The sequence below is a fragment of the Platalea leucorodia genome (genome assembly GCF_965183815.1).
Source record: "Platalea leucorodia genome assembly, chromosome: 2".
NCBI lineage: Eukaryota > Metazoa > Chordata > Aves > Pelecaniformes > Threskiornithidae > Platalea > Platalea leucorodia.
The window spans coordinates 11727126-11750155 of record NC_138824.1 but is presented as its reverse complement, the minus strand read 5'-3'; the positions used below and the strand labels follow the sequence as shown (position 1 = coordinate 11750155).

At 43.6% G+C, this 23030-nt stretch overlaps 1 protein-coding gene across 1 annotated transcript in view; it reads left to right on the top strand.

Annotated features, from left to right (window-relative positions):
- Positions 1–17369, top strand: part of SMCO4 (single-pass membrane protein with coiled-coil domains 4) — a 28947-nt gene extending 11578 nt beyond the window's left edge. Inside the window, exon 2 of the mRNA XM_082337610.1 lies at positions 16356–17369. Within this exon, the coding sequence (XP_082193736.1) occupies positions 16485–16664 (180 nt within the window). The 5' untranslated portion in view covers positions 16356–16484 and the 3' untranslated portion in view covers positions 16665–17369. The remainder of the gene's footprint in view (positions 1–16355) is intronic.
- Positions 17370–23030: the final 5661 nt, after the last annotated feature.

Here is a 23030-nt window from a genome sequence, read left to right as displayed (position 1 = left end):
GTGCTATTTGGGGAAAAAAAATCTCTTTCCAAATCCTATATGCAGTGTGCATCAGCCCCAGTGAAACTGAGAGAAGCCCATTAAGAAATCCGATTAGCTGTCTGCTCTCTAGATGAGTTAAAATCTCTGTCCAGTGTGGTAATCAGTGATGTCTAACTGGTAGCTTATCTGGTAATAGTGCTGTCGCCTTTTATAGAGGCACCTTCTCTTGCAGTTCTGCCAGGCATGTGCATTCATTTCAGCCACGTACAACACTGAGCGTCGAAGTGATACCCTGTAATAAATTTTAAAATCCTCTTCAGTGCTGAACCTGGCACTATCTTGTTCTGTTGTGTCGCCCTTCCATTCAGCAGATTTCCTTGTGAGATCTAAAAGTGTCATGTAAGCAGTAGCACACAAGAGGAGGGAGAGTATGCTTTGTGTGAAAGCAGCACTGAAAAGTGCAGCATTAGGTTCAAGGTTCAAAGCAGAGTATTGTCAAGTACTAGACAGTGTGCCTGCTCTAGCGGTAATCATCTTTGTAATTTTCTGCAAGTTAAAAAAAAATCCATATAATTCTGGGAAGTACATAATATGAAAAATATTTCAAAAGTAGCTTTAGTTAATGTAATAGCCTGTAAAGTCTAAATTGTTTTCCTGTTAAAATGGAGTATGTGAGGAAGAGCAATTCTAATGCCAGCAGTCTTTGATATATTTATCTCCATAAAATACAGATCTGCTGTCCATTCTATATCCATAGATGCTCGTGTCCATGGAGAGACCTGGCTGAAGCTGGTGGAGCACTGTAGTAGCAACTGACACAAGTTGCCAGGTGGGACCTGAACTTCTCATCAGCTCTTGCCACGTGTACATAGTCCTGTATCTTTTGAAGGTGTCTTCTGTTGGTAGTTGTTGCTTCCCATCAGCGTTTGTTCATCTTCCATCTTTCCTTTCACTTGAAGGAGGTGAATTTTGACTGCAGCTGTCCTGATGGTTGGGTTTTTTTAAGTGCTGTACAGTTTTTGCTCTTGGGTTCCATCAAGTTATTGTGATCTTAGCTATGCTTTCTACCTTATTTGGTATTTCATTCTAAACTTCCTATTCTGAAATATATTAATATTGTGTCATTTCTATCTAGAGGTGTATGAACTATTTTGACCTGTTGCTACCATCCCCAGTTGATTGAAATTTTAGCATGCCCTCAAGAAAAATGAGATGATACATATGGTACAGTACAGTAGATGAAAGGCTATGCTTCTCCCTTCCCCTTCTCAAAAATCTGCTTTGTGGTCGTAGTTCTAGTTTCAAGGCTCGGTTAATTAATGAAAAAAACCTTACTTCTCTGTTGGACAGAGGGGTAAGCAATCATTGATGGCCTGTATGATAGGAGAAGTAGATCTAGATATCTTCTGATATCTCTAGATCTTTGTAGGAAAAAGATGGTTCTCAGAGTTCTCCTGGAGGTGGTATGTCCTGTCCTCGCCTCCAAATGCACAGAATGTGCTTGTTGATTCTCTGGGGTTTTGGAGAGCCTATGCTCAAGAGTATGGGTGCATTACACTTGGCTTTATTTAGAATATCCAGGTTCTGGACTGGTTAGTAAGAGGCTCTGTTAAACCACCGCCTCGTTTTCTGTCCAGATATTTGGTTTACTTGCTTCTCTGTGTTGAACCACCATCCCCTTAGTCTCCTCTCTTTCTCCCAATTCAAATTAGTGGCAGTTTGTGAGGAAAACAACATTTTCCTTTTCCTTTATGCTTGCACTAGAAATTCAAAGGACAAAATGCCCCTTCTTCACTCGTAGGAGTGAAGTGCTATTTTATAGTATCCTCAGATGAAACATTGGGGTCGCTGTGGTTCTGGCACCACAGCTCTTGTATTGGGGAACAGCCTGCTTGGAGCAGTGGTTGCAAACCCGTTTCAGTACATCTCACTGTTAGCAAGTCAGTACTGCAACCTTATATAAGCCAGTTTCCATCCACTTAACTCCAGGACAACTTCGATGATTAATATTTATATAAAAGCTTTCATGTTTCCACAATGAAATTGTCTTACTCTCAAAAGAAAAGGTGGCTTTTTCCCTGTTGACTCGGTGTGAAAAAGCTTGCAAAGGCTTTCAGCAGCACTGCATCTGAGACAGGCATCAGCAGAAAAACCAGGGTCGTCTTTAATTTGGTATTTCATTTTGTGAAATTGCCTACTCTGAGAGAAATAAAACATTTACATGTATATTAACCAATGTTTGCCAGCTCTTGGAATAAAGCCAGTTCTCTCAGGGCCAAACAAATGCTCTGAGTGAATGAGTAATAATCTGCTATTGTCACTCCTAATTTATGGATGGGTAGATAGAGCAATGTTTGCCATTTTAGGCTGTCCCATTTGCTTGAAAAACTAAAAATCACGATTAGCTATCGGCTTGGAGTATCTGTAGCATGTCTGTTTACAGCTGATTTACTCAATATAGCTGTTGCAAAAGTTCAAAACCTCCCCACGTGATAAGAAGTAATTGTGGAAGAGGATGAGAACGCATGAAGGTTACGGATGTTTTGGGACACTAATTTGGAAGCTGGAGCCAGAGGCTGAAAAGATATATGGCGGCATCTCTTTTTAAATGACATGCGAGGTCCCCGTGCCTCGTTTATTTTCTGAGGAAATCTGTATCACCTCTCTCATGTTAATAGAAAGTTAAAAATCTATGGATTCCCAAAATAATGGCTGTATCGAGCTTTTGTTGTTGATAGATATGTAAGAGGAGGGCATAATCCTGAGTACCTTACAATGATGTTTTTCTGTGTCTCTGAGCCTTTTAATTTGCTTAATTTTTCAACAAATGCAGTTAAAAACAGTTTTGAAAACTTGGTCTTATGCATTTATGAGTGTGCTTTTCTCATGAAGTTAACGGGAATCTTGGCAAGACGGGGCTGAATAAAAACAGCAAGGAGACTTTCTTTTGTTGAGAAAGATGTTTGTTGTTTGTTTGTTTGTTTTTTAATGGAAGCACTTAAAATCCCACCCCTTTAAGGCCCATATTAAATGTTGCAGAGAGGCAAATAGCACAGCATCCCTCTGGAGTAGGAGTTTGAGGCACCGAGAGTCACTCCTGAGAAGAAATTGTCCTCGGAATGTCCCGTGAAGTCTTCTGTACGATCTCCTGGCAGGTTGTGGGGGAGTGTGCTACATCACACCTAAATACATAGGTAGGAGATGGATGAGAAGTACAAACCTTGCTTGTCAGCCACTAAGAGTAAATAAACACAGTGCAGAGATAAGAATGATAATTAATGTCAGTCTTCTCAGATGGATTGACTCTTCCATCTGCTTCTTCTAGTCTTTATTTCACTTCCATGCAGCTTTTCTTCCATGCACTGGTTTCTTTCCTTTTGTTTCGCTTTCTCTCTTGTGCACTAAGGGGGCTTTTCTGCTCTTTCTCTCTGGGCTTTGTTATCTCACTCACCTACTTGTGCTGCATCACAGTTTGTTTTTTTTTTTTCTTTCTTGCCCCCCACTGCATTAAACTTCCTACCTGTGGTCTTGTTAAATGAAATAACAGCAAGAGCAGTTGGTGTTGATGTTGCAGACACCAGGATGTTCACAGCCCAGGGTGCAGCCATTAATATTCTGTCCGTAAGCTGTGGAAGACAGACTCCGAAGAGACGCCTAAGGACATGATTCCTCAGCCCTTCTAAAAGGTCAGACGTAGGACTTAACTTCTGTACTGTGCAACCTTAGCTGTCACTTGGTGTTCACAGGCACTTAGATAAGATTAAAAACTAACATATCCCCGGTTTGAGAGAAGGTCGAATAATACGTGATCCAAACCCTGCGTCTACTGGATCACAGGCAGGCGTCTTTAAACACCCGTTCCCTGCACACCCACGGTTCCCAAACCGTCTGTGGGCCCCAACGCTGACTTGACTCCCATTGTTACGGGTTCAGGGTACAACGTGAAGTGGTTTGATTGTTGAGTGCCTGCTGTTGCATTGACAAGAGGGATCTGCTGAATATGCCAGAAGACATGCTATCAAATTTGGCTGATGTGAACAATGAAGCAAAATGAATCGTATTTTTAAGAGCCGGTCCGCAGCATCTTGATAAAAATGGGAGGTGGGGGGGAGAACCAACCGCACCACAAAAGCAACAAAAAACCCCTAAGGACAAAAAAAAAAAAACCAACCCAAAGACCAAAAAAAGTAAACAACCCACCCAACAGCTTGGAGCAACGTTTCTTGAAATTGCTCTAAAATATGAAACTATTAAGATTAATCTGAATTAATCCATACAAAGTCAGAACGATACCTGCTTAGATCTCAGCAGCAGCAGGTGCTTGCAGTATTATAAATAGAAAGCAATACAAATTGAGGTGCTTATTAAATTTGCCTTTATGATGCTTTGAAGAATTGCAGTGGAACAGAAAAGAAAAATTACCAAAGGCTCTGGCTTAGAAAGGTGACTTAAATAGCTGTGCTGCCAAAGGAAATGGAACATAAACCAAGATAAGTGATAGACTTGTTCAAAAAAGGTTATCTGACGGCAATTTGTCCCTAGTATGGAGAGATTGGCCGAGAGCTTTGGAGAGATGTGATTGAATAGGGGAGGGCTTAATTTTTTTGGACAGCTTTAACACAGTATTGAATTTTAATATATTTTCCAGCAGATTGCACTGTAATCCTTTCTAGTGCTCAGGTTTCTCAAGTTTTTCCTTGTTTTCCTTTTCCCCTTCCCCCAGCTGACAAAAAGTAATTCTGCGGGAAACGTTCATGTTTGGGAAATGGGCTCAATCAGGATTTTTGCTGCCTTTTTGGATAAGGCTTCAGTGAGGATCCTGTATGTCGTTAGGCATTTTCTAAAATTCTTGAAACACTGTAGGGCTTCCGCAGAGAGGTGGCTGAGCAGAGCAGCTAACAAATCGTCCAGTAAACCATATCAGAGCAGCAGGCTCAACTGGCAGAGAGACTATTAAAAATGAATCAAAATCTGCAATGTTTTTCTCTTCAGTGAGATACACAAATTGATTTAATTTGGCAGGGAACATACTAGGAAATCGTAGCTTGGGAAAATCGGTGCTTTGGGGAGCAGTGAAGTGCCCTGCGTGAGATCCGAGATCCTACTTTTTAATGTGGCGAAACACAAGCAGGCTTGCTGGTGGAAGGGAGGTCTGCTCCTGCACCCTTCTCGTCTCAGTTGCTCTCCTGGAAAATGCCTGGCGTACAAGGAGCGAAGGCTTCTAGGTTAGAAATGGTGACAACGCATGTGCACACGCAGAACAGGTAGAGTCATCATCGCAGAGCGAAGGGGGAAAGGGAACGCGTGCGGGCTACAGGACTTCTGGCATCCACGCCCGGATTGCCCTGGCACTGCACGCGTGGGCTTACGCAAGCTAAAGTGGCTTGTGTGCCATACCAACCATTTAATATATTTTACCCATGATTAGGAATTCGGTTGCATCTGTGTGCTTATGAGTTGCACAAAAAGCATGACTTAGTAACAGTAGCGTGACTACCCTTGGAAAAGTTTGGATCTGTTCAGCAGGGAATGAAGCTGGTATCTTGCGCTAAGCTTATTAGGTTAATCCACGGTCGTGTATCGTTGGTGACTTTCTGAGAGCACTGTGAATATAGCAGATTGCTTTAAAAATAACCCGAGTGGAAAGGAAGGCTGTACAGGAATAAATGAGAAGGGAGAATATGAGCACTGTTACATAGGGAGATGTAATGTTTTAGTCTTGATAAGTGCTTTAAAAGAAGGTCACTTGTACGTTGCAGTGGTTGAACCATGGTACTGATCGATAGCCGTTTGCTGAACGTTGTAGAGGAACTTCTGAGACATCCTTCTCCGACTGCCTGGGCGTGCTCGTAATGGACTTCGTCACACACGGCTTCATGGCATTTGCTTTTGCTTCTGAGTTTTTGAGCTGGTGGAAAGTTGTGGCAGTAGGACTGTAAACAGGAGTACAGGAATAGGTGGGGCAAGAACCAGTGTTGCAGAACTGACGAGGCAAAACCAGGCTTGTGTTTAGAGGGTGGCTTTGCTGGGAAACTCCCTTTGGTTAGGCTGTGCAAAACTTTTTTGCCCTCTGCCTCTGTAATTTTATTAAGTCTTAATTAAACTTTCTGCAATTAAATTAGTTTACATTATTGTCACACTGTCTTATTATGTGTATATTGACAGACACTAACAGGGATTTGATCAGCCTAATCCAGCTGTATGTAATTACGTGCCTTCTCCTTAAATAATTGCAAACTGAGTCTATCAATCATGGCAGGAAAGCCTGCTGCTTTATTATAATGTGGGATTGTTTAGTGAAATGTAATAAGACTTCAGGTTTAAGCTGGGAAGTAAACATAATGAGATTTTAATGAGACCAGTGGTAGGAATAAAAAACTCTCCCCACCCATCCTGTGTCGCAAGTCTCAGTTCTTATCTTCCATTCCCCCCCCCAAAAGGTGTCCTGATTGCATTGTTGTCACGCTGATGTTGAGAACATTTCTGTAATTTGAAAGGAATTTCGGAAAGGCACAGATTTCTGGCTGCCGGAGGAAGAGCTCTAGCCTAAACCTGTGGTGCTGTTCCAATGTAAGGTGGAGGTTTTTATTTTATTCATTGATAACTTGATTACCCGGATCAGAGAGCGCGTAGAGGCAACAGAGGTGGGAATGACATCTGCCAAACTGCAGCATTGCACAAGCTCTAAAACACCTGCCCCCATGGAAAACAAATAAGTAAGGGAGTAACACCGGCACCCACTTCAGTGATTGTATTTGGGTTGATTTCTGTGTGATCTAGTTCCTCTCCAGTGTCATGCAGTCCTCCCCTGGCGCGTGTACGAGCACGGAGAGGCAGGCACAGTGCCAGCAGTCTTTCCTCGGCCTCCTACTGGAAAACCATCCGTGCCAAGAAAAGCTTGAAAAACCAGAACTTTAGAGAAGCCCTGAAGGGGGTGAGTTGGAGATCTGAACCCCTCATTCAGTGTGCTCTGGCATTGCATCCAGCTTGCTTAAATCTGTGAGTACCTCCAAGTTACTTCATAAAATAAAATGCGAAGCGCTGCTGTTGGTGAAGCGCTGTCCGTTTTCCCCTGCAGGGCTGTCTCGGGAGGGGTTCAGCAGTCCAGGTACACACCCATCATTTCTCCTGTTGTAGGTAGTTCTGTGTCTTGAGCCAGAAGAGGGAGATTTCCCTTTGTGCCCTCTGAAGAAACAAACTGTTTCACAAGTAGTTTGAGCACAGCATGCACAGATTGTCTTGTGGTCAGGCAGTGCAGATGTTGTTTCTAGATGTTGCCCTGGTGTCTTGGGAGCTGTTCTTTCAGCTTTTCTCTTCTGTCGGTCACTCTCCATCCTTCCCCTCTCTGGGGCACACAAAAGTACGTACACACACACCCCTGCTGCCCCAGGCTCATCCCTCGCCTCCACGTTTTTTGTGGGTTTAGATTTAACAATCCGTTCTTGCTGTGGGCATGGATTTTTTGCCTGCCAGGTTTTAGCCTGGGCTGAATTTTCAGTGCCAAAGTTTTAATGACAGTAGAATTATAATGAAAAGCAGTGACAGTCCCTCAACTCTCCTGTTTGCATTACAAACTGTAACATCAGGCGTCGGACCTGCTGGCGTTCTGCCGGGCGTGTGTCTTGGGGATCTGTTTCAAACATGTTTACAGTGATGCTGTCTGACGGAGTGACTGTGCTGGGAACCCGGTAGTTTGAATGGGAGAAGTAACAACCAGACGGCACTCTGGATCGTAGGAAAAGTGTTTCCCATCTAGGTCATCACCAGCTCAGAGGATGAACGCTGCTACCCTCTGGTGACAGTTCAGCTTGTGGTGTGAGTTAGCAGCCACAGTCCAGGGCTCGGTGCGCTTGTGACCCTGGCGCAGCTGGACGGGAAAACAGAAATGCTGTTTTCACACCGGATTCCTATTGCTGCACCTTCTTGCAGATACCAAATGCTTGGGGTTGGTCTGGGAGAGCAGCACATTAATTTTGAGGAGCTTGGACACCAGTGACTCATTTATTTTTATTTATTTATTTAGCGTAGCTATTTAGAAACTGACTGAATTTCCATAAGTACACTGGAAAGATAAATGTTTTGTATCCAAAGGAATCTTGTCAGGAACAGCTGAGAAAATTACTTTTTAAGAAAAGAGCTGAGCAAACACATACTATGAAGTCATACGCTAGGTGTTGTGGTTTACTACATTTATGCACAAGATCATCTGCAGCCGTATGGATGGCGAATGGCAAGCTCTTCTCTTACAGGCTCCCCTAGGAGCTGAATTCATGCAGTGACAGAAATTACGTGTTTGTTTTTCTTGTGCTTTCAGTAAACATTAGTGGTATTTCTTCATTGGACTGCCTGTTGCAAAAGTTGTCTTGATGCTGGTTTGTTATGTACAAAGAAAAATACAGGTTATTTATCCACCTGTTCGTGGAGCAAAAGGACTTGCCTTTTTTTTTTTTTTTTTTTTTTTTTTAATTTTTAAATTCTGTTCCATTTCTTTGCTGCATTCAGGGTAGATTGGATTGCACTGCAACGCTGTATGCGCCAAAAATACCGTCACCTCGTTTCTGTTTAACAGTGCCTTCCCAGATGCAGAGATCCGTGGCTTTTTGTTTCTAATGCAGATTACTCGCTATATCAAGGTCCTCAGAATTGTGAAAATCGTATTGAAATAGCTTTTTGCTTTGGCGGCCTTGCTCTCTCTGACTTTCTGGCAGCATTCAGTGCTGGCTTTCATTTTCCAAATGCTGTGAGTATTTTGGAGACTCAAAGCTACATTTACAGTAAATGTGATGTTGCCGTAATGATGGGTCAATTCAGATTTAGGTCTGTAATTTGGAAAATAAACCCACCATCCCTCACTAAAAAATAATGTTAAACTGACTTCAAACAGCATCTTAATAGTTCCATATTGTTCCGCATGTAATTAAAAGCTTTTACCCTTGAAAACAGGGTTGTTTTGATTTGCTAATCATAATTCCTTGCTACAGTCAAATAGACTGAGGTAAAGTTTTATGATATTAAGAATTGGCTTCATGCTGTAACGTGAAAATTCATTTTTCACAGAGCAAAAGATTTTCTCTTAATGCTTTTCTTCATCTGTAGCCCACTCTGAAATCATGACAGACAGTGTCACCGAAACATGAACATCTCAAATTTAGCATTGCAAGCATTATCTTCGGCTATGCGTCAATTCTGCTGTGCAACTTCTGTTTAAAAGTAACGAGCTGGGTGACGCAGAGCGTTTGACAGTGCGGAAGCCAAAGTTATTTGTGTGGCTGTTCCTGCAGAGTCCTTGCTCGCTTAGGTTGCTCTCGTTTTGTTAGGGGGGTGGCTTGTACAAATGGAAAGTTTCTTTTTTAAGCAGGCAATGATCATTTTCCCTTGGTAGTGGTCGCACAGAGCTGTGTTCGATACCAAAAGGAACTGTCCTGCAACTGGAATATTCACTTCATCATGGGGCTGCTTTTGTGTTGTTGAAAGTGGGTTGGCTGGGGAGGTTTAGGGGAGGGAGGGGGGATGTGACTGGGATTAAAGTGTTCTGTTAATCCTCCGGGCAGGCTTGCTCTTTGGAGTTCAGCTCTCTTACTCAAATTGGCAAATCTCTGCTCTATCCATCCTTGTCACCCACACAAGTGATTACACAGAACATTTTGCTCCTTTAGAGCCTGTCAAATAATGAAGATTTTTTAACTATAATTTTACATTTAGTGTTTAAAATGGAGTGTAATAATTGTGCTTGAATATGATGGAAATGGTGCTGGACAATCACTGCTGCAGTTGCATAAGAACTGTTACAATCAAGCTTTTTTTTTTTTTTTTTTTAATTTAAAGCCACCTCCTCCTCAGAGCCAGGTTTGCAAGGCATTAGGTGCCTAATGTGTCTGACACAAACGCAGGAGCAGGTTTAGCTTCTGTCTCAGCGTCGGAGTTGGGCACGAACCGGTCTAAGTGCTCGTGTAAATCCTACCCAGGTAGCAGCCATCTGAAGGGGTGAAGGCGTTCTTCATAAAAGATGTGAGCATTGTTACTTTTCTCTCTTACACCTGCCAAAACTGAGACACAAGGGAAAAACAAGTGACAAAGTTGGACCTGTGTGCATGGAAAGGCTGCATGTAGAACTGAGGTCTCTGGAGACCCCATCTAGAACTCAGTGCACAAATATTCCTGTTTGTAAATCTGTGCCAAGCTCCTACTGAAATACTTATTAAAATTCCCATTTAGCTGTGTTTCTAAGCTGGCTGTATCACCTTAGAAAATGGTGACGTTGCTGATGCTACTCTGGCAATGGCCAGAAATTTGAGCTGCAGGAAAGAAAATTCCCTGTCCAAAATGTGGTATTTCACCTCGAGGTAAAATCACGTATGGAGTAATGATAAAAAAAATAAATCTGCATTCTATGCGCTAGTCTAAAACAAGTCTTGTCCTTTATTAGTAGTACCCAGGGTTTGTGTAACAGTATTACATACAGTTCAATCATTTATTAAGAAAAAAACCCCAAACCATTTGCATGGTTTCAGAGGTAGGAAGTAATGTGTTATCTGCTGTTTAGATGCCACTGTAATTCAGGGTAGAAGCAAGAATTATATTACTTCAGCCAGCTTGTTGGTCCCAGGCTCCCGGTGCTGGCTGGGGCAGCCCATCGAGTTTCCTTCTCCTCTGTCAGGAGCTGCCATCTCCTTGCGGTGGCCACCGGCTCGGCCGCAGTGAAGTTGAAGCTGCACGAGGTAAGGGAGGATCAAAGCCTCACGTGCAGGAGACCCTGCGCAGCCGCTCCTGGCTGCCCAGAGCCGCTCTGTCCGTCCTGCTGGGACTGTGCAAGCAGAGCGGCCTGGGGCTTCGGCAGCGCTGCAGGGAGCGATCCTCGGTCGCTGGTGGGAAGGCTGGTTCTTCATCAGGAGGCCGGGGAGTGCTCCTGTTGTAACTGCTTAGTTAGCGCTGGTTCCCTGCTACCCGGGCTTCCCCTTGCCCCTTGGGTCCTCACCTCCTCCTCTTGCCAGCTCTTGGACTCGACTCTTCTCCCAGCCTCTGTGCAGCAGCGCCGGCTGCAGTACCCTAAAGTAAGCAGCCCCGTAGCAGAAGTAACAAGCTGGTAAGATTGTTGGGTTTAGTTGTTCTTGACTCGGATGCTGGTGTGTCCCGGTTGTTGGGAACTGCTGGTTTTGGGGCTTTTTAATGCTAAAAGAATCTGAAGAGTATTGTCTGCTTAGGTGTCTTGGGTCCTTTTTCCCCACTGCTGGCAGGCAGTTTGAATACAGCGTGTCCTGATTGTCTGCTGGTTTGTTGTCTGGTTTTGTTTTGTTTTTTTTTTTTTTTTTTTTAATGTGTGAGTAACATCCATGGCCCTAGGGGAAAATTTAAATGATAAAAATTAATTCTTGTCAGATTGTTTGAATTTCAAGATGTTTTGCTGTTCCACAAATGTTACAGTATCAGTAGCAGGTTAGACCAGGTTAATCCAAATTGGCTTGCAAACACTTGTAATTTTGGATTTAGAGAAAAATTATTCAGCTTAACATGGCTAATACATTCATGCTGTAAGGTTGGTGATAATAAGTTCTTTAGACGTCTAGACGTGCGATTACCCTAAATGCAGATAAACAAAATCTTTTGTGCACGTGTTGCATGTAGGAGATGCAGCACTGCAATACTCAGCAAGCGCTGGTGTAGCCAGAGTCAGGGCTGCCGTTCCTGGCTCGCAGGAACAGCCGTGTGTAGTGTGAGGGGCTTGTAATTGCTGCTTACTAATGGTCAGGGTTAATTTTACAAAAAAAGGAGACAGCCGATTGCCATAAATTCTGGTTGGAAGATTGTTGATATGTTTTGAAGGATACCAGTCCACACAAGTTTCACTACAGCCTTCTGGTACAAAATTACCCCTGCTTAACTGTAGCTGACTTGCTTTAAGATGCTGGCAAACGCTTCAGCATTGGTAAGAGTGCCTTCAGCAAGTCCACTGATGTATGCTCGTGGGTTTGGAGGCTGGCTCTGCAAAACAGTTCAGAGTAACTTAACCCAGAAGACAGAATGAAGAGCACTTTTAGATATAAAAAGTAATTTGGATGATGGGCAAGGAGGAGGAATGTAATTGCTCTAGACGTCAAGCCAGGGTACTAGATTTGTGAATTTTTATTATGTTGAAGAGTGATGTCTTTGCAAAAGCTTGAACTATTTAATGTTTTGTTCTGCTTGAAACCTTAGCTTTTCAGTGTCAGGTTGGAGCACTGCAGTGTCAGAGAGAAGAGGCAGTCTCTGAAATAGGTGTTTCAAACAACTACACCAAGCCAACACTCATTTTCTTGACTTGGCAATCGAGACGGTTTCTTTCTAGCCAGCAGATTCCTGCTTTTGGGGGAAGCTTTGCTATAGTGAACTTTATCTCATCACCCCATGCAATTTTATTATCAAATTTTAAATTGTGCAATTCATAAACAGAAGGTGAAGTTACAGTCTCCGGCTAGTGCCAGACTGCTGTCGCGCTATTGTGGACTATGGATATTCCACTTTTGTGAGAGTCTGTTAATCCCTTCTATGCTATTCCTATAAATGTCCCAGTTGAGGGGGTCGCTCACTTTCCAGTAAAAGCAGGAGTTGAACTAGTTCGGTGCTTGTTCCCAGCCTTGGCAGATACTTGGGCCAGGTTGAGCAGTTACTAGAAATGGGAAGCAGCCTTAGGAGGACGAGTACAGTCTGCGGCAGTGAGCCGTCTCCTGTTCGGGGAAGACTAGGAATGGAAAGGAGACTCTCAGTTTCTGTTAGAGGAGAAAAGGTGAGTTTCCAGTTCTGCAGTGTGAGGTTAGCTGATCACCAAGGTTGAAGTTCCCACAAGACTGAAGTATCTGGGGGACATCACTTTCTCATCGCCCTTCTGATAGCTCTTTGCTCTGAGGCATTTTAAATGGGCAGTGCTAACTAGACTGCTAATTACACCCATCCCAATGCTATATTATTTCCTTCCTCTCTTTGCTTGAGTTTTGCCTTCACAGTGTGCAAGCAGGGTGACTACCGGTTGAAGGAGGGGGTAGCTCAATAACGTGAGACAATTTGTTCTCATGGGCCATGCACGCCACAGGGAACGAGAGCCTAACGTTGTAATCCTGGCCCTGACTTGCTCTGCTTTCTGTATCTGTTTCTTCCTTTCCGTAATTGTCAGTAGTCACCGGCCTTCCAGTGAAGCCCTTGGGTGGCCGGTAAGAGGCTTGGCAGTGGACGGGGATAGCTGTGGCTCTCTTACTCCACTTGCACAACGTGGGCCATAGAATTCCATCTTATGCAGCTGCGCACTGGTTTTTAAGTGCTGTTTCGTACCAGCGTGAACACAGCAGCACGTACAACACCCCGGACCTGTCCTGTGGGGGAGTGCTGTCTCCTGCAGCAACTGCCTGATGCTGGCAGCCGCGTCCGGGCTCCTAGCGGCAGCAGGGGCCTGGCAGCGACTTGCAGAGATTCACTGCTTCCATTTTATGGTTCGGTTGAGATGAACCCTAAGGCTCATCTCTCTGAAAACCATGGGCCAGTTTCTGTGCAAGTCCACCTCCGCCAGTTGCAAAGCCAAGTAACCCAGTCTACTGGAAACGTATAGGAGATTGATGCCAGATTCCCAAACTGGAGAGCATCAGCTTGCAATTCAAGTGGTGCTGACATTTGCGGGAAGGCTTTCTGTTCTAAGCCATCAGATGTTAGCTAGTGTATGTAATTAACTTGGTATAATTTTGCTTCAAAATGAAATATTCATTCAAAAGAGACTTAAAAAAACATCCTGATGTTTTTAATGTCTGGGTAGCAAGTGATGCTGTGTAGAGCAAGGCACGCATTTATTGTTAGAGAGATTGGTTTCATGGCAACTCCTGTTTGTTACTATGGTACACAGAATGTCCCAAAGGCTTTTAGTGTCCATCACTTCTTGGGTCTTGTGAGTAAGCTGGATACAAAACCCACTAATGTACATTAACAGTGGAGACAGAGAACAATATGAAAATACTATAGCCTGAAGTGCCCTGGTTGTCTGGTTACCCCACAGGGCAAATGTAAAACTTTATTTTGCATAGTAGTTTTTCTAGAGTTCGATAATGAAGCTTGTGACCAGAGCAGGAGGAGAATGAAACAGAAATGGAAGGGGTAAAACAGAGTTTTCTTTTGCCCCAGAGGAAATTCAGGAGTTAGAGAAGTGATAAGCAACAAAACGAAACCAGAAACCCATAGCTTGCAGAAGGAGGAATACCAAAGGCTCTGCCCTGAAGCAGTAAGAGAGCTGAGGACTTGCTGAGAAGAAACCGTTATGAAAGTTTAGAAATGAAGTAGTCCCATTTGGTTAAAAGACTGGAACAGGGTATCGGGTGTAGTTGTGCCATCCAATTCCTGTTTACCTCCCCGTTACGAAGTTCACTGACCACTTCTGGTCTCTCTAAATCTGTTAGGTATTTCGATTCTAATGCTGCAGCTTGCAGAAGGAATTGGTTCTTTCTAAGACTTGAGCTTTATTGTTGTTTCTTTTGAAAATCATCCCAATCACCAAAATTTCCCTTTTAGGCTTTATCAGAATTGAAATGAAGTGTTTGCCTCAGAGTCCAGGTTGAATTGGCAAAGTTTTATGATCAGAAGAAACCACCGCTTCAAAGGTGTGTGTGCATGGGATGCAGACTCGGTGAATCCAGCTGAACACTGAGCTCCGGTCACCCATGATGGCTTTTTTGCTGCTGTTTTTTTAGATTGCATCCAGGAAGGACCACGTAAAGACAGAAATACCGACTCATTGAATTGCTGTTGGTTTCGCAGTCCCACATGGTTGCTCTGATAGTCTGGCCGCTTCTGTAAGTTTGAGTTAGTAGAGTTACTCGACATTTTACGCTACCTGATGCAGTATCTCACCAGCCTAATTGGCTGGATGAGATTCACAGCAGGCAGGTCGCTGCTGTCACGAGAAAGGATGAAAACTCCTTTGTAGTTGCATGTAACCTGTAGGCGGGGATGCTTGTTTTGTACGTGAGCGTTTTAGTTTGGTTTTGCTTCTGTCAGGCTCACAAATAAGGTTGAGTGCTAACACCAACAGAAAGCATCCCACTTTCAGTGAAAACCACTTCTCTTTTTTTAAAAAGTAGTCATAAGACAACTTGTAGTATTGACCAGAGATGACATATCAAGAGGAAATTGTCTGTGGTGAACTGAGCGAGCTTTGCTTGTTGACACGTGCTCCTCACCTACAGCAGCATGCTAAAATCATCTTCATGTTTTGATATAAAGAAGAAGGAAAAAGACGCAGTTGCGTTAACCCACAAATTTCTTCATACGTTTTCTTCTGAGTATGTTAGGGAGTAATGGAGAAACATCAGTTCATAGTTTACTTTCAATTCAACTCAATATTTGACACCAGTAATGGTTACCCTCCAAATTTGTGTTGAGATACCTCTGGCCTGTATCCAGCTACTGTGCCGCTGCAGAAACGGGGGATGTGGCGAAGAGGGAAATAGCCAAACAGTTGGCATCCTCCCTCCTCCCCGCACGGTCAGTGAATTACACAGCTGTAGGCAGCTTAGGGGCAAAAACCTTAGGGTATGGAAGTATTAAGCACCTACTAATTCTCCTTATTTCAGAGAGGCTTTCATATCGTGCGGTGTTTTTGTTAATCTCACTTTATAGCTACTTCTGCTTTTAAAAATTGGTCTAGTAGATGCTTCAGAGCAACTACCTTATTAATGACTGCTTGTCTACGCCAGTGATTTGTAAGCAGGCTGGTTATCGTTTGGGATCTTTTTCTTATAAAAAAGTGTGACAGCACTGAGTCATGTTATGATTTAGACTTTGTTCTATGGCAGCAGAGCCAGAAGTGTACGTTAAGGAGCTGTTTCCCCACATTTCTTCCTGTTAGAATACCCTTTATTCCAATAAATACCCAGTGAGGATGATAAACGCTTAATGCTTTTCCTTACGGCGGGGTGCGTGCTCACCCTCCTCATCCTGTAGGTTCCTGGGGAGCCGCAGACCTTTAAGTTGGGAGCCTGCTGCTGTTAGAAGAAGGGGCAGCCGGTGCTCTGTGTTGATGCAAGACTAATTTGTATTATTTTCATGAAGTCTTTAGCTGTGTTACCTTGTTTGCCTTAGAGGATAAAACGTATGGTGCTGGGCTTTGTTTCTGGCTTAACAGAGTGCAAGTTCAGTGCTCTGGGACAAATACGCGCACCGTGATGAACTGCTGTAGTTTTTACGGGGAAAGTGTTATTGATGAGCTGAGCGAGCGCACTGCGATTCTGTTTCCTTGAAAGAAGCTGCATAGATCTTGGTGCCAGTTGGATAAAAGACTTACCAAGTGGAGCTGCAAATGGTTTTAATAACTAGAATACGTGTAGATCTTGCTCAAAAGAATTGTTTTTTTGCTTCTCTTCCAGTTTCTTGCACAGCCAACCACTTGAAGAAGGAATTCTTCAACCCCTTGTTTCCAAAGACCTTGGACTATTTTCTGCTGCTCAACTCCCTTCGCCCCCCCGTTTCAGTGAACAAAAGTTCCTAAGAGGAGGATGAGGCAGCTAAGAGGAAAACCCAAAAAAGAGACCTCCAAAGACAAAAAGGAGAGAAAACAGGCGATGCAAGAGGCCCGGCAACAAATCACCACCGTCGTGCTTCCCACGCTGGCTGTTGTAGTACTGCTGATTGTTGTGTTTGTTTATGTAGCGACTCGTCCAAATACAACTGAATGATGCAGCGTTTCAGACTTTCTAGCTTTGGGGTATTAATAATTCCGTCAAGAGCCAAAAGGAACTCGCTGCCACTCTTTTAGTACTTTACAAAGGAACTTGCTGGTATTTTCAGTCTTTCTCTTGGTTAGGATCCCGCAGTTTCTCTTTAGGAATGTAACATAAAACGTATTAGTGAATGTGCCAGTACGTTTTATGGTCCAGTTCATGTGCCTTTCAGACTTTTAAAATGGTGTTTTTCTTAAATCTGTTTGAAGCTCTATATTGTAAAAGGAAATCGTGTTCTGCTATAAATTTGTAAAAAACTCAGCTTTCAGCTTTTATCACTGTTGTGGATGATGTTGCTCCCATGAGCTCTTGTGTGTCTATTTCAGAACTTCCAAAGAAGTACATTTCTTCTTTGTACTTAATGTCATATGAAGTGCTTTGATTCAGAAAGGATATATTTATTTTTTGAATAAAAGAGAGAAGTCTTACTTGGAATCTTCAAATTATTTTGCAAAAAATGTGACTTATTGTGAAAGCCTACATTGTGTAATAATTTTTTCATTAAACACTATATAGTTCACTCAAAAAGAATTTCTTCAACATGCAAAGTGAATACTTCAGGATCTGCCGGAAGGAGTCTTACAGAAGTTGGAAAGGGAGATTCTACCAGTTTATGGTGAAGTAACTAATAACAAACTACATAAACACAGAGACAGTTGTTTATCTGAATGTTAAATATTTAAATCTGTATAAAGTGGCAATAAAAAGGTGATTTTGGATACAGCCCTTGATTTTTTTTTTTTTTTTTTAAAATAAGAATTTTTTTAAAGGAAGGAAAAGTAACATTAGTGTAACTTAGGTCTCTGTTGCTGAAGTGAGCTGCTGTCCTGTGACATCCCCCTCTCCCCCTCACTTAACGGAAGCTGTGAGCACAGCTCGGGCAGTTTATTCTAGGAAATCAAGCTATAAATTCTGATCAACATGCTTCAATAATCCTCTAGTCTTCTACAGCCCTTTATCATCCAAATATTTAAGGCACTCAGTAAGCATTAACCTTCAGAAGGCTTTGGGGAGGGAATCTGAGAACTCCTGACTGCTGCTTAAATACAGGCCAAGCGTGGTGATGGAACAGCGCACTGAAGCGTAGCAGGAAATATTTCTGTGCCAAAAGTCGAAAGACCCCTCGCATCTTTACGTCACCCTCTGTCTGCCGGCACGGGGACGGTCCCAGGGAAGCCGACGGGACTCTTCACGCAGGCGCCAATGAGAGACCGTGCCTCGCTTCCTGCGTTCTGTGCAGAACGCTACTGCCAACCAGCGTGGTGTTGCAAAGAAATAATTTAGGCAAGCAAATGCAATTCCCTGCCCTGAGGCACGTGTTCCCGAAGCGGGGCGAGTCTACGGCCAGCTCTGAACTAGCCCACTTCAGCATGAGACCGAGACTCGGTGGTGCTGGGATGGCCGCAGCTCGTGATGCTTGCTGTGCCACCGCTGTCGCTAGTGCCTAGGATTAAACTGGCCCTGCAGACTAGGATGCTTTTGGGATACAAAATTCACTAAAAACTAAAAGGAAGAGTTTGGATGAACCGTTAGGTTGGGTTTTTGCCCCCCAGCTTGCAGCGTGGTTGGGATATATGCACAACAAGCTATGCGGACAAGATGGCCATCGTGGTGTGCCCAGAAGCGTTTACCCACCGCGTGACCAACGGGAAAGCTGCTGGGGAACCCCTGTGCTCGCCGCGCCGTGCACCGAGACTTTAAGTTACCTGAGCTTTGGTACCGAGAATCGCTTCCTTCAGCTGGAGAGATCCGAAATGATGCATCGGTAAAAGCAATTGCTCAGTCTGTGTCGTCTCCCAGCTGTTTCTGTTCTCCTGGGCACCAAATCCGTTTTGTCCTGTTGTTATTTCATCCTCAGTCGGGGATGGCTGCGATGGAGCTCTGATAGTTTGCCCCTTTTCTGAAAGGAGGTGTTCAGCTTGAATGAAATTGGTGTCTGAGGAAGAGAACAAAAGCGTGTGTGGTTTAAATAAGTGTGTTCTGCAGGGTACCTGGCGTCTTGGGCGTCTAGAATAGAAGCAAACTTTCCACTAACCTCTTCCTCATTTTCCTCTTCCCTAGGTCCTTAAGGAAGGTTTTCCTGTCCCTGCTCGTTCTGTGATATTTTCTGACGGCTCTAACAAAGTCCCTGGGACTTTCCCATCTCTGAGGAGCGGATTTATTTCAGTCTGTTCCACCTGCAGGGCTTTTTTATCAGTCCAAGCAATAACTTTATAATTCGGAAAGCCTTCCCTGAAACTGTTCAGAGTCCTTACGTGAGGTTTTTTCCCTTCATTTTCTGCAAGAGTGGAGTCTGTGACACATAAGAGCAATTAACTGGCTGATAACATCTAAATAGGTAAAGGTCAGTTGGGTTCGATAATATTTAAGATTACCTCTCTAATGAGATGTTTCATTTCTGCTGCTTTTTCTTATGTCCTCCCTTTGTCTCTTGTCATCTGCAAATGCTTCAGGTCGCAGTAATCACCCTTTCAGAGCCAAATGTTTATTAATATGAACCTATGGCTTAATGCTAATAAGAGACATTGTGTATTTCAATTCCCTGAAATGTGCAATTTTACTGAGTGCTAATTGAGAGGAAAATAGCGTTACACATTCTGAATTGTTTCTTATGCAGAAGCTAGAATTGATTTCACAGTTTGAATCTTTAAAAAAAAAAAAAAATATATTTTTCTCTAGTAAACAGGTTGGAGTCTGACATTTTCTACCAAATTCCCTTTTACTAGTATCGGATGTGCGAATGCGCAGCTGGGAGAATGGTATGAAGCCTCTGTAGACAGAAACTGTCAAAAATCACTGGGAAATAATCGGGAAGTAAATTAATGGCAGTTGCCCAAATGTCAGCTCCTGTGAACTTCTCAGCCAAAGGTATAACCGTGTCTCTGGTTTTTACCTGTATGTATTACTTCAAGTGTCAGTTGCCTTCAAAAGTGTTTTAGAAATAGGGTTTCAAACCTTTTCCCAGCATACAGTAGCTTGTGGGCAAAACGGAATGATTTATTACAAGCGTTTTACCAGAAAACTCACGCTGAGATACTTCTTCAGCAGTGTCTTAAGATACGGTTTCCAAGAGTGCTCATTATCAGGTGAAGTCATTAAAAACCTGCCATTGCCCTCTGATAAATCAAGTTACAGAAGCAATTTTTTAAAACCAATTTTTCAAAGCATAAATCAAATCTGAGTCAAACACTTCAAGGTTTGAATGGAGTTTTAGAAACGTCTTTGAAGTGCCAAGAAAATAAAGGAACCGTGTCAAGTATTCTCACAGTGGGGAGATGCCCGTCTGTCTTCTGCATGGCCCCAGCTCCCCAAAACCAAGCGAGAGAAGCCAGCGACGCTGCCCGTGGGCTGAAGGAAGAACTACACGGATTTTCAGAGCTCAGAGAAATTGGTTCTCGGTCTTCTGTTTCAGTCCATCGACGAGCAAATGTTTGCTTATTCACGCTGATGTTCATAAAACGGCACTTTTAAATACGAGGCAGAGAAAATGCGCCATTCTTTTTCCAGATTATTTCTGTTCGGTGCCCGAATGGTGCGCGCGCAGGTTTGAACACTCCCGCAGCTGTGGAAGAGGTGAACTAGAGCCTCCACTTTGGTTCTCTGTTTTGGACCTGTGTCACGGAGACGTTTCTTAGAAGAAGTTTCTTAGCAGGGAGGTAGTTCCAGCTCACACGCTAGGCACCAGCCAAGCAACGTCCTGCCGTCCCTGTCCCAGCCGGGTCTCTTCATCATCGCTGCAGACGGGGCTGTTCGCTGATGCTGTCTTCTGTCCACCACCTTTATTTGGCTGGAAAGTTTCAACCAAAAAAAATCTTGTTACGGTGCTTACGTGGGATACGGAGGGCCAGGACTTCTGTAGGATTTCTTGCTCCATCTGGGATTGCGCGAGGGCTCACGTCGAGTAAATCTTACATCTGTGGCAGGGAATTCTGTGACGGGATGGTTTAGGACTGGTCTTTGCACAAAAACATGTTCTCCTAAGGTAACTGGGCAAACACATTCTTGACAAATCTGTTTCCAAGCCCCTCGCAGTTTGGTTAAGAGTAGATCGGAGGAACAAGCCCCTCGGTTTGTTGGTTTAGGAAGGGACACCGGAGCGCAGTGTATCAGTGTCTCGGGGTGGTGCTCGATCCACTAGCAGAAATTTAGATGCGGTACATTAAATTGCAGCCTATTTATGGATTTGAGGGTGTCCGTGTGATTAAATAGTAACTCGGACACAGTGAACTTTGAGATCTGAACCCTACAGTGAGTTAAAAACCACACCCAGTTCCCACATCGGTTTGGCCAGTTCAAACAAGCTCTGCTAGGAACAATCTTTAACCTCGCATTTTCTCAGCAGACTGCTGTGTCTGAGAAGAAAAAAACTTCCCTAGCACAAGGCAGTTGGTGTAAAATCTAGTGGATAGCTATTTTGCATAGAATTAAGTGGAAAAAAAAAGTGATGAATGATCTAATTGGCTGTTGTAGGTTGTAAGCCCGATGTAATCCCATCACCTGTGTAACCCAGGGTAAGGACCTTCCCCCGGTGCCCTCCCCCTCCCTCCAGCCGTTTGGTCTCTGGGAGACCCACGGGCAGAGGAGCAGGGCGGAACGGAGGTCGCTTTGGTGACTGGCATGACGTACCATAGCGGTACAGTCACCGGGCTCATCTCATTAGACAGTCTCTGTTGATGACTTCTTTCTCATTCCCACTGGTGGTGGTTCATCTAGTTTTGAATTATTAAGTGGTGGTGGGCTTGATTCTGTGTGCTGTCATACCACTGTTAAATCTGGAATTATAACCAATTACACTATGAGAAAGCCAGAACAGTGAGATGGGGGTTTAGGCACTCTCTGTAGTATCTCTGATCACAGCAGAGACCTCTTAGCCTTTGGCTGGGTAAGCTAAAGCCATCGCTTTAAAAGACTTAAAGTCTACCCATCGGAACAGCAAGAAAGCCGTGCCTGTGATTTTTCCTAACGTTTGCCCTTTTTGTGTTCACCTGGCACTGTGTTCTGCCGCCGTTGTTTGCATTCCTCTCTACACGGCTCAGAGCACCCACCGTCCCTCTGACGCTCTCCCGTTCTTATACTCTGAAATTTCCCATACAGAAAAGACGGGAGTAAGAGATGGTGGGAAGAAAATGCGCTAAATGCCCAACTTTCATGTGAGCCACTTTTAAATGCTTTGTTCAGCTCCCGTCGTTTCACCAACAGCCCCATCAGGGTAAGTTTTGGGAAGTGCATTGGGCAGCAGTGGGCTGGCAGCTCTTATACCGCCATCTATTTCAAAATTATATCTCGATGAAACATGTTGGCAACTGTGTGTACGTGGCCTCTGTTTTTCCTTCAGCGAAAAAAGCTGGTGGCAGCCTGAACCATTGTTCTTTTTATTTAAAACAAGTCTTTCAACTGGGAGCCAAAAAAATGCTTTTCCGTAAAGCTTTGAAAAATCATAAAAGAAGTCCAGCAGCTCACAAGAATTTTCCATTCACAAAGTAGAATAGAAATCTTCTGTGTGTTTTGGCTAGTCCTTAGCTCCCGAACATTGCACCTTGTCCTGTCAAATGAACTTATGATTAATAATTCATTTTTTTCATTTTTATTAGTGCTTTCGGACATTTATAGCCTTGGACCCTTCTGATTATTCCTTTTTTTGACAATATACATACGTCTCCAATCCCTCCTCATAAGGTATATCATTTCTCAGTCCTTCTTGTATCTGCAGTCCCTCATTCTTTAAAAAGCTTTCCAAACTTGAAATGTGGTACATGTTGTACACGCTATTTTTGGCATGATAACATCAGGAATACATATTTTCCTTCAGAAACCTCTCACCAGTTCAGTCAAGTTTCTACCTTTTAGTACAGCTAAAGTACTCAGCCCCGACGGCGTGGCGCTGGCCGTACCTGGCAGCAGTGGGCTCTTGTTTAAACTGGGGATTGTCAGATGAGGAACTTTTGCTGATTTTGGCTGGCGAAGAGAAGGGTGACCTTTCAGCTAACTATGTGTTAAAAAAATGGCACTTTGATCCGCGCTGCCTCAGGACATTGTGGCGTAATCCGCTGTGAGCAGGAAATAGCAGTAAACAAGCGGCTGTTCCGATACAGGTACTTTGCAGTTTTCAGTGCTTTTCACGGGGAGTTTATTACACAGCGTGACACAAAAGCCAGGCTGAAACTCACTCTGTCGTTTCATTAGCCAAAGTCAGTAGCTTGGCCAGATCTTAAAAAGCTTTAGAAAAAAATGTTACTCAGTTTTTGATACTTTCATTCATTCACTCTGGACCATCACACAGACCTGTCTCATGAGAGGGATCCTCAGGCCCGGACTGGAGTC